Source organism: Malurus melanocephalus, unplaced genomic scaffold, assembly GCF_030028575.1.
Source record: "Malurus melanocephalus ecotype Western Australia unplaced genomic scaffold, MMel_1.1 scaffold_236, whole genome shotgun sequence".
NCBI classification, from domain to species: Eukaryota; Metazoa; Chordata; class Aves; order Passeriformes; family Maluridae; genus Malurus; species Malurus melanocephalus.
Genome location: NW_026623468.1, coordinates 154,398 through 166,807, shown reverse-complemented (window position 1 = coordinate 166,807; position 12,410 = coordinate 154,398). Strand labels below are relative to the sequence as shown.

At 43.8% G+C, this 12,410-nt stretch overlaps 1 protein-coding gene across 8 annotated transcripts in view; it reads right to left on the bottom strand.

The window, feature by feature from the left end:
• The window catches only part of RASAL2 (RAS protein activator like 2), a 158,942-nt gene that overhangs the window by 39,963 nt on the left and 106,569 nt on the right, over window positions 1-12,410 (bottom strand). For all 8 annotated transcript variants that reach the window (XM_057374942.1, XM_057374943.1, XM_057374945.1 and 5 more), the window contains one exon: window positions 5,376-5,482. In XM_057374942.1, coding sequence (XP_057230925.1) covers window positions 5,376-5,482 — 107 coding nt within the window. The remainder of the gene's footprint in view (window positions 1-5,375; window positions 5,483-12,410) is intronic.

Below are 12,410 nucleotides of genomic sequence, written 5' to 3'. Positions count from 1 at the left end.
GGTGATAAAAAATTAGCATGATAAGAAACAGGTCACCTGAGCCTGTCAGGAAGGACAGGCAATGATTTCCTGACCCTGGCTCTCCCTGGCAYGCAGCCACAAGCAGCCCAACACTTCAGAACACCTTTTGATAACACAGCACACATGCTAATTACAAAAATTATTAAAAATGAGCTTTGCTACAGCTTGTAACATAAACCTGAATAATGGCTGCAGGAATATCTAAAAAGAATAATTACAAGAAGTGATAAGGTATCAAGTAGAAGAAAGGGTCCAGTGGGATGTGGTGGGGATAGTGGCATGACTGCTTCTGCTTAACATCCTTGATAATCATCCGGAAGAAAAGTTAAACAGCACATTAATTACACTGAGCTATATTAAATTAGGAGGTGAAGCGAGGGCCAGGGAGGACACAGAAATAACACAAAGGGTTGGGAGCAATTAGAAACTGGTAACACATATTCCTGTGAACTTTAGTACCAGAACTTGGGAGAATCAGTTGAAGGGAATTAAAAACACAAGAGCAAGAAAAGTGATAAAAGGGCCAGAAGGACTCATTTGCAGAGGATGCATTAATTAAACTTTGCATAACTTGACTAAGTCATGATTTGGAGGTGAAGAATAAAATGAGTCGGTGCATATTTAAATACTACTAAGCCAAGGACAACCGGAATGTGAGCAGTGTTTAAAGCTATGCACATTCATAGCTCCCCTAAATTAACTAAGGAATGAAAGGAATTGGATAAAGTCAGGTTTACACCAAACATGAGAATAATGTTCCTGCTGCTAAGGTCCACCAGACAGTGTCAGAGCCTGGATATCCCCATCATCTGACTCAACAATAAAGTTTGATGTAATGAACAAATCTGCTTTGGCAGCAAGACACTGTGAAGGTTATAGAGCCTGTGAACAGCACTATCCCAGAATAAAGGTAYGGATACAAGCGTGGAGATAGTCAGTCACCCATTTATGCCTTCTGACACAGAATTCACAGAGTAGCCATCACATCACAGGTGAGTGACAAAAACTAGAGCAGATTCAAACAAACAYGTCACAGGAAGGAAAGAGTAGAAAGCGGAAGGAAAAATATTTCTGTATTGAGGGGACGGATTTGAGCACAGCCAGTTTTTCACGCAGGATGCTGTGGTGCCTCACACTAATGCAAATCAACAATTTCATCTCTGCATTGGCACTGATGCAGAATTAAAAAATGTGTATTTGTATGGCATGGGGTCACACGGGCAGCACAGCTCAGACTTGTCCTACCCTGGCAGTGTGGCGGGAGCAGAGCAGTGCTCTGGAGGAAGCAACRATCTTGCTGACTGCATAAAAGATGAGGCTGGGCAGCCACAAGATCTCATCAAGCTTTGACCTTCACTTGGGCTGGCTGCATTGTCTTCTGTTCCGTTTAGCAGTACTCTTAAAGAGCAAAGAGGCAGACAGCATTTCTATAGATCCAATTATACCTTCAGCCAGAAAGTAACCAAGGAAGGCAATCTGCAAGTATCCTACATCAGACTTCCTATAAAAATCATTCTATTTACTTCAGAGGTTCTGCTCTGGCTTTCCTGTCTCATTCACACTTGCTTCTTTGCCTCTTTCTCATCTTTCTTCCCCCATTCTCCAGCAGACATGGATGAATCATATTATTTGTAATAACARCTCTGAGCCAAAACTGGAGAGCGCAGTGAAAGTCTGAAGGGTGATTTAGAGATTCCTCTCCATCCTGCCACTGCAGGAGGTCTGAGGATGTGGCCAGCCCCACATTTCCCCTGGTTCCAAGGGCAGAGCAGTGAGGGAATGTGTCAGGCTGGAGCAGTGCTGCCGGGGCTGCACAGTGCCACTGCAGGGAACGGGATGCACAGAGTCCAAGCGCTGCCAGGACATGGTGTGTGTGGGAAGGGAAAAGCTGCTTCCTCRCCCACCTATGCGTCACAGTGCCTACTTGGAGCCAGTTCCCTCTGCCTCCCTATTTGTTCAGTCAAATAATATCCATTATTACAAATATGACTTTTGCTATATATGTATCTAATAAACAGCACACATCCGTCTATATGTGAGAAGACACATTTCCTCATTTCTGTTTTCCTAACTTTTGTGYTCTTCCCTTCTCTCTCAATATTTCTCCCTGATACACCTGGAAATCATCATACAGTAATGTCCACAACTGAACCTAGATGGAGAGGGCTTTAAGTGCAGACAAGAAAATTTGGGGCAATGGGGAATAAAAAGAAAGGACAAGCACCAAGAGCTYTTCTCTCTGTATAGTGTAGTGTGTRCKGTGTAGTGTCAACATTAGCAGAATCCCCTTTACTYCCCTTGGTGGGAGATAACCAGAACAAATTATGGAATCATAGAATGGTTGGGGTTGGGAGGGACCAACTTGTTCCAACTCCCTGCCATGGGCAAGGACACTTTCCACTATCCCAGGCTGCTCCAAGCCCCGTCCAACCTGGCTTTTAACACTTCCAGAATGGGGCACCCACAGTTTTTCTGGGCAACCTGAGCCAGGGGCCTCATCACCCTCACAAACATACAGCACATGCTGGTCCATGCAGTGGTTCATCCCAGGAAAGAGTATAACTACTGAAATKCTGCTCTTCACACACTAGTAAATTTGAACATACATATTTTCCTCCAGTACCCATGCAGGAGATGGAAAGGCAAATTTCCTGAGCTTTACACATCAGCTTTAAAAATAAATCCCTCACTGACCACYGCCGCTGAAGAAGCTACTTAAAAAATGTATTGTCAAGGAAATGTTTGCTTAAAGGCAATTATGCTGGTATGAATCAAAATTCCAGATGCTACAGCAATGCCAATTAGCAGTATTAAAAAAACAGATGCCTTGTTCTGAGTGAGTACCACTGCCTGTGCTTGAAAGGAAAAAACCTGCACAGAACATGCTGGAAGCCACTGTTCTATTGAGAAGACAGCTTTTAAATAGCTGTTCTGAGAGGCAAACTTAAAAAGCTGTAAAAGCAACTTATTATGAAAGTCTCAGCATAATTTTCCRTCAGGATGGAAGAAGGTTAAGCTGTCCCCTGCCTTAAGCTGCTTTCTGTTAGAAATCCAAGCAGTGAGTAGACGAGGTATGGCACAGAGTCAGGGCCACGGGAAGAATAACTGAGACAGCACTATGCTGCAGCTGCCTGTAGCCCTCCAACCTGCACTGCAGGTGACAATGTCTGGAAAAACAAAAAAGCAAGTTCACTTACTGTTAATCTCCTTTATATATAGAATAAATCCCTGTCAAACAGAAAYAACCTCCCAGACACAAATTTGAAGCCATTACAGGCACCTCTTGAATCCTTTCCTTGAAGCTCTTCTCAGATCAGTGATCCGAGACTGAGACTTCCATGAGGCATCCAAGTCACCTTTCCTACTAYTGAGAGCTGGGAAATTCTTATTATCAGTCAAAGGCAGGAATATGATTCCTCCCCATCTTCTCAGCCACCTATTAGATGTGTGCCAACCCACCACGTTAACAGTGTTTGGTTTCAGCAGTTTTGGCTGGAGCTCATCTGTATTGTTAAGCAAGCTGACTTCTAATTGCAGCCTGCTCTTTTAAACAGATCAAAAGCTGCCATGTTTTAAAACAGAGTGATCTCAGCCCCCTCTTAGGAGTAACAGGGTATAAATGGGTTTCTGAGAATAAAACCTCCAAAGGCAGAAGCCTYGYTCCCAGGAGGAGGACAGGAGGGTGCATTATGCTCCTGGGTGTGCAGGTGGTCAGGCAGACAAAGCAGCAGAATCCAGCTCCACGTGGCACAAATAGCTTCTAGCTCTCTGCTGGTTTGTACCCAAGAAAAGCAGCCAGGTACTGCTTCCTGAGCCTATTTGCCAGAGTCCTGAAAGCCCAACTTTGAAATGAGAAACATTCTGAAGGGTTCTTGTTTTGAAAAGGAGCAGGAGATAAGAAGTATTAGAGAACTATTACAGAAGAATTAGAGARCTATTAAATATTACTTAAAAGATAGGATCATTGTTTAAAGGAATGGTACAAAAATGAGGGAAAATGGAGGCATATCAAATAAAAAATACAGACACACTTCTGATASACAGCCTGAGGTTATTAGAGGCTACAACAATGCATGTATACATCCAAAGGCTTGGCATTTTACTTATAGATGAAGGCAAAGAAAACAGAGAATTTCTTATAAATGAAGACAAGGGTAAAACTTTTGAAGGCTCTCAGACTTCAGAAATCTTTCCAGAACACTGTGGACCATAGGCTCAGTATAAAAATCTCAGAACCTGACATAACAGAATGTTCTTGTATCAGGYTCACACACAACTAGACCAAGGCCCCTTTTTCCCTGTACTGTCCAGAAAACAGGTCTCTGAAGTGRCAGAGGATCATTCACAGAACACAGAATAGCTGAGATGGGAAAGCACCTCTGGAGATTGTCTAGTCCCTTCCAATCTGTTTTATTCTGTGACTCTGAAAAGACACCAAGTAAGGATACTCAGTGTATTCACTGCTTCCTTGGTCCCTTTCTCCATTCCAATACACCATGAGTTCAGAGGTTGCTTAAACACATGTATTCTATACACTGACCAACCTTAATCCTTAAATAATTTAAACAACTCTCATTAAATATTTTGGCTGTTTTTAAATTTTATTTTTRAAATTACATGATTTATTTTTAGGTAGGCAGATTACCTGACAAAAGTAAAAAAGGATATGAAAACATTYGCAAGTTAGATATTTTAAAACACAAAAAAATATTGTTAAAAATTACTGAGCACCTTATATTAACTTGAAGCATTTGACCTCAGYCTAATAATAGAAGTGCCTTTGTGCTTCTGGATACACTGACCACAGACTGACCCAAGCAAAAACAGAGGCTATAGCTGAACAACTCTAATGCAGACTCACAGCCAACCAAACTCAAGACAAAGTCCAAAGAGCTAAACAGCAATTAACACACCTGCAGAAATGTCATCAAGAAGCTTCTGCATAAACCATAAAATCATTTCAATTTTCCATGTATTTCATTGGCAAGAGGGGAAAATAACATGCTATCACCAGTTTAAAGCAACTTGTTTCCTTGTGAAGATTGAATACGGAATGCAATCCCTGGAGGWGACTTCAAAAGTATTTATATAGGTCGCTGCCCACATTAACACTGATGTTTCTCTATCTGCAACTTCAGATCAAGGCAATGAAAAAGAGCAAGTCAGGATCTACCAGAAATCTTATTGATAATATATGACATTTGATAGCAAAATCTCTTGGTCAATTGGAAATATTAACCAAATATTCCTTTCCCCCCAGGCTCCCCCTGCATGGTTGTACACTGTGATATTTTAACTTCCTCCTCCTCCCATCCAACGAGACAAATGGCCCTTGGYAGGGAAGGCACACTTACTGGTACTCTGAAAGGAGAAGTGTTCGGAACATCCATGGAGTTGGTTTTCTCAGAGGTGCTGGTCCCGGAGATGCTCCGTCTGCGGGGAGATCTCTCTGCTGGGACCTCTGAGGGAGAGAAGAAGAAGGTAATGAATGGGAGCCCGGGGGTGGGGAATAGTCAGTTTTGTGCTCTGTAGGACAAAAGCCCCAGGAAAGTTTCACGTGCATTACTAAACTGCTGAATTAACCCCCCTATTTACCTGTATCTTATTCACTTACTAAACTACARTGGCATTTTCACTGTCAGGTTCAAGGTTGGGAATTTAACTTGACAGTAGATTAAAATAAAAAGTGCTGGTAAAGCTCAATACCCAGACATACTTAATATTCTGTTACTGTTTGAGACTCAGTATTCAAAGAACTTAAATCTATTTTTTTAAATTTAATTTTTTTWACGTAAGCAGTGCAGTAATTAACAGACAACTACAATCAAGACCCAGGGAAGCTCAGTTTTAGTCACAGATGAATGTAATTCGGCAAAGGTCAAAGTTCGGTCGTGTATGATCACACTACTTGCTCAAAGCATGCAACCAGCAGAAGACTTATAAATGCCTGGGTAATATGACATATATCTCTGCAGATAAAAAAAAAAAAAATAGGTCAACTTCTCCTCATTCTGGCAGTATGACCTTACTAAGAGACGACTTTGGCATCTTAAATCCATGCAGACTGATCTGATGAGCACAAACATTCATAAAAGCTGCACTGATGTCTTTGACTAGTACAAATACTAGAATAATAGCATCATAAAGTACAGACAGCATTAAAAATCTCTCCACAAACATACATATATGCATTTTTATAYAGAGCTAGATATGCATATGTATGCATACAGATACCTTTATCACAAGTGCTGCCCATCTCCAGCTCAATTGCCAGACTTTAAAGAATCCAGCTCCACAAAACAYCCCCCAACACGGGGAGGGAAAAAATCACTTCCTAGCAGAAAGTCCATTGTTATCTTCCGAATCTTAAAGCAAAGGAGCAAGCCGTGACTCCRGGCAGTGACATTTTGACTCCTGCCGTTTTCCTTTCAAGAGCCAGAYGCAGTTTAAACTTCCATCGGTGGCCGGCCCTGGGGATCCGTGGTTCCACTCAGGGGAGCGCGGGTGGCTCGGTCCGCCCTCCCTCGCCGGGCTGGATGGAGCGAGCGAGCGGAGCAGCAGCGCCCAGGACTGCAGCTCCTCAATCAATCGCTCCGGCTGCACATCCTCATTAGTTACTTTCAGGCTATTAACAGACGCCCAACTGCCGGCTTCCCTCCGCTACCGAAAAAATTTCCCTCTATATCCTGATTCACGGCAGCAAAAACCAAGGTTTATGGGCAGAGACAGCCAGCTGGTGCCACGAGAGCGGCATTTTCCTCCGAACAGCCAAAGAAAAAAAAGGAGAGAAGCCTTCTTCAGGGATAGCATTACTTGTGATGCCTTTGCATACCGGATTTTGATTTCAGCAGAGTTATAATGCGTCTCTCCCATGGAGGCTTGGTGACSGACAAAATGGAGCATACCAGAGGAGACGGGAAGGAATCTGGACCCTGCAGTATTAGTGCCTCGCTTGGTAGATATTTATCTTTTAAAGAAACCAAAGTGCTGACACTGAGCCCCTCGGTCTGCTCGGGGAAAGGACTGCTAAGAGGGACAGCAGGCTCATGCATGGACAGACAGAGCCCAGCACCAGCGAGGAGTGTCCCGGTGGGATGGGGCAGGGACAGCTGGCTGTCAGGGTGATGGCCGAGCCCTGCCCGCACCGAGCGAGCACAGCACATCCCGGCCCGAGGAGTGTCCCGGTGGGATGGGGCAGGGCACAAAAAAAGCTGTCAGGGTGATGGCAGAGCCCTGCCCGCACCGAGCCAGCACATCCCAGCCCGCCACAGCTCCCGGAGCCGCCACAGCGGAGATGCCCTGCGGGGACATCCCTCCTCCTCTGGACCAGCCCCAGCCACCTTCTCCTACAGCATCACCTGCTCCAGAGCCCCAGGGTGAGTCCCCATCAGGGCACCTTTAGAGAACAAAGCTCTTGGAGCAGGGCCAGCACCAGCTCAAGGGTTTTGAGACAGTCAGTCCCACCAGCTCAGGAGCCTTTGCAGCGGCACCAGTTTTACCTGRTGATGCACTTCAACATCACCAGCTGCCTCCCTGGCCCAGATGAAGGGAAACTTTATTTTCGGCAGCACCTGTAAGTACCACTCTGCCCAGAGAGCTGTGCTGGGTAGGATTAAAACAATTGCCTCTGTCATTCCCATGTCCATGTAAGGAAGATAAATGGGAGTGATATATTCCACTGGAACAGGTTTAGAGTGAGCACCTTTTCTGTTACACTGAATAGTAASGAGTAACGTAATAGGTTTGGCTTCCTCCGCTCCTCACGCGCAGGAAATCACATCAAAGCTGCTCTGGTAATTTAAAACAGTCTGTTAACTTTGCTGAGTCATAAATGAAAACAGCAGCCCAAATTCCCCACTATTTTCCACAACACGTTCTGCAGGAGGGGCAGTTTGGGGAAGAGCTTAACTTTAAACTGAATGGAGCTAAAAAGCCACCACAAGGAATGTGCCTGGCTCCCTTCGCCTTCCCTCTCTCGCAACATCCACCCAGAAGCAATGCAAGTTTTCTGCAAATAAAATATCGATATTTCATCAGTAAAATGAGTTCTTTCTTTTCTCACACCATCACRGAAGTGTACCAAATGGGGAAGGGAAAATGAAATATTCACAAGGTACTTGCAGTGAACTAAAAATAAAAGCTACCTTTCCCTCTCTTCTCCTTCTAAAATAACAAGAACAAACAGACATGCTTAGTCCCTAGGAAAAGGAAGACCCAGATACAGCAAAATTGTCGGGATATGTTAACTGGAAATCAAAAGCTGAAGCAACTTGCTATGACGCCTGTAGAACAGTATTTTTGCTGAGTCTTGTGAAAGAAATCTATACTGTCACCACCAGGCAAAAAATTAGACAGTTCCCTCCCCTGCTCCACTAGAAATGCTTGAGGCTACTYTTGCATAATCTTCACCTGCTGTAAAAATCAATGCACCTCTCATCAGCTTAGTATTAAATTACAACTGCTTTCTGCATTGCTCACTCTCAGGAACCAAGATACAGATAAATCACATTGTTTATCCATCAAAACAATCTGAAACCTTTTTCAGCCACTCTGCTTTTGGGAAGAAAAGAAAAAAAAGGCAAAAGGGAAAAAAAAATCCCACCTGACAGATCTTCCCTTTTTCARCCTTCAACAAATAATTGCAGAATCTTACAATAGTTTGGGGGCAGAATGGGTCTTAGAGATCATCCAGGCAAGGACACCTTCCACAACACAATCAAATAAAGAGTGGTGAACATCCCAATGGGTCACTTTTATCACCTCATATTTTGGTGGTACACAGTGATATTTATGTAAATAAGTATTTATCCAAATAAGTGTTTACACACTACACACTAACAGTCAGTCCAAATTAGCTGAGCCAATCACTGTGCAGTGGCAGATGCCTCTGAGGAGGGAACTGCCCAAGGACACAATGCAGGGAGGGCTCTTGTCCCATCCTGTTGGGCCACTCCCTATCCTCAGCACCACCACAGCTTGTTCTGGAGGCCAGGTTTGTGTGAGCCAGGTGCCCCTTACTACTTGGAGTAGTGGTGAGAGTTTCCCTGCTCTGAAGGGAATCCTCTCTGCCACAGTGGTGTAGCCTCAGCGACCTCTGGTCACCACAGGGCTCTGGGGTTTGACCTAAATTTCCWATTGCTGGGTGCTGTGGCCACTTGAAATCCAAGCCCTGTTGTGGTGGGAATTTGTATTCTCACTGTGAAGAGCTTTTTCTCCAGGCAGGAGAAGCAGAGACTGAACAAACCTCCCAGCTTTGCAGGACAGCCACCCCAGGTAGGAGCTGTTTGGAGATACAGAAGAGAAAACAAGAAGAGGAAAAAGTGTCTGAACAGCATTTTTCAGATGGGTATTACTTAGTGAAARAGAAAGCCTCATATAAAAATAAATAAAAATGTTAAAGTTTTCTCTTGAAGTAAGCATCCTCTCTCATTTTGCTCACTTGGGGAGAATTCAGACTTGGGCTCAATGCACAGACTGTCATAAAAAWTTCATTAAATGCCTGTGTAAGAAGCCTAAGGTAAAAGCAAACTCAAACCCCCTAATCTGTTTTAAGTCCTGAAGTCCAAGTTTGTGTTCTGACTAAAATACATTATGCAAATCCTGCAAGGTATAACTTAAAGGAAAAAATGGAAATTTGTAGAGATAGCTTTTCCACATTTATCAAGGCAACCAGACAGGGAAAAAAAAAGCCACAAGAAAATACATCAGAGTGAATGCAAGCAAGTTTCAGCACACTGAAGTGCACAAAAGCTTCCAAGCCTGGAAAGAGAAATACAAAGGGAACCCTGCAAAGCTCACTGGCTATAGAACTCCAGCATCAAACAACTGCTAGATACAAACTCTCCCAGTCCATTAGCAGGGGGTTGAAAAGAAGATACTGTGCTTTACTAGGGATTGAGTCAATTAGATAAGTCTAATGATGGAAGATGATCCAGGTAACTATAAAAGATTTTTAATTTACAGATAGGCAATTCTGTTGGTGTTAGACACTTGYATTGTGCTGGCACATAAAAAAGGTGTAATTGAATTAGTGCCCAGTATAGAAGGTGCACAGCAAGTAACTTAAATGCCACTTTAAGGCACTTAAAAGACACTTAAGTCATTGATTCCTAAACGAYTTTACAGTCTGAAAGACAAGACATRACAAGTGAAGYAGATGAATACTAGAGGAGGCTGGAAGAAAGGGCACAAATATCATAGGAGTGAATAATTTTGGGGTTTCAAGTATGAACTTCCACAATTTATTTCCCCTGAAAATTTGGAGGAAACCGTACGGGCATCCAGTGAGTACAACATCAGCTCTTCTCAGACTGATGCATTTGCTTTGAAGTGGAGGAACAAATCCTCCAGCTCTGCAAACCAAGTCAGAAATGAAGCAGTTGCACGTCCTTAAACTACTCAACTTATCCTCTGCCTGATGTGCATGGCTGTACAAAATTTGGGATAGCCACTCCTTTTTAACCTCCTCATGCTGCAGCCTCTAAAACCTCCCTTAATGGCTGACTCCACACACAGCCAAGCAAACTGCCTGGACAACTGTGCCAACACAAAAGCATAAAGAGACAGGGAGCTACTGCCCATGACCTGGAGATGCTGATGTCCTTGTTAGTTCCTAATGATCTTGGACTGCCCCTGCTAATTCAAATTACCTTGTGTTTGCTGCAGAGATTGCACACAGACAATTAACGCCGATCAGCTGACGCATGGTAACTTGTTCCTGCAGCCTAATTTGTTTAGAGGCTTATGACTTAAACACACATTAGTATGATATCAATATTTATTGTCCTCGTTATTAAACAACAGCCTTGAGCCACAGCTTTCCAAACCAATCATTTTACTCTCTTTAAAAGGGCTGTGAATTGAGGTATTCTCTAAAAAGCAATCCTTTGGGACAGCCTCATTGGCTTGAAAGCACCAAAGCGCAACAGCTCCTGTCTGCTCCTCTCCATGGCCCAGAAGRCTCCTCCCAGCCTCAGCACCTCTTGCTCACTGGGGCAGGATTTTGTCCCTGAGAAGTAAGAATTATTGTTATGGACACAGAAAAAGACCCAACATACTGCAGACATCCAAGAGATGTCAGTGAACCCGAAATATGGTCCCAGAGTTAAGACACCACTTGGGATTCTGTATTCTAAATGCATCTGCACATTTCTCTTGAGAAGRAAAACTTTGAGCAGTCTCCCCTGATTTATCTTGCCACCATCACACAGTTCAGAAGTCAGACAAAACGACAGAGACAAGTGGACTGAACCCAGYGATCAGCTCGTCAAAAGGCACAGAGAAGAAAACCAGAGCAGTAACATTGTTCAGTGCAGTTTAGTCCAYTTGCTGCAGGACATGTCCATTTACAAGGTAACCTTTGCCCAGTGTGTTTGTAACTATTTCAAACAGGCTGTAACCAGGTTTAATTAACAACTGCACACCACTTAAATGCTTTTAAAAAGAAATAAGGTCAAGTAACTGAAGGACTGCAGAAATTAAGCACCAAAGTAGTAAAGGCTTCCCAGTAAATTGTTAAAACCCCAAAAATACAGTTAGTACCCTACCGTACCAAGGAACAAGAGAAGGCTTTTCTCATCTTCAGTGCTGCTATCCAGCCATTCGGCCATATGCCCAGGAGAAAGAAGACTTATTCTCCAGCCAGAAAACTTTTCCATACAGAACACAGTAAGTGAACGAAGCAGGGCAGGAAGGATGGGGAGGAGCTGATGGTCTTGGGATTCCAGCACTCCAGTTATTGTCTACACTGACAAACATGAGAGCGTGATCCTGCCCTGTTCTCTCAACCCTACATCTGACACAGCAGGCATGGGTGGGAGCAGTAACTGGGATCTGTGCTTGTCCCYTTGTGTCAGGTTTCAGTCCAAGCAGGAACAGAAAGAAGGTAGAAAAGGGAAGCAGGGGAAACTTAAAATCCAGAAGAGGCAGCAGGTTATGATAGAATCAACTTAAGTAAAAAGTAGAAATATATCTCAGTGGTGAAGAAGCTTAAATAAGTCAGCACAATAGCTCACCAGCTGAGTGCAATATAGCCCTACCATTCCTCACTGTGTTGGCTTTGTTTGAAGGCTCAGGTATTGTGCTTTATGCCAGAAAAAAACCCAGCAAGCTCAAAGGCAATTTAAATCCCCTCCCCATTACTGACAAGCCTGCATTCCCCTGTTTACAAGCCCCTTCCTGCTCCAGCTATTATCCCAGCATCCCAGCTTTCCTCACAATGAATTTGTTCATGCAATGGCAGGTTGATCAATCTGTGAATAGGAAGCTCCCACCCCTCCCTCTCCCCTCCTCCTGCATGGCGGCAGCATTGATCGGCAATAATGGAATCTGCTGCTGGCTGCCAACAGCAGCAGGAGACAGGGAACTGCAACTCTTGCTCAGAGCGGGGG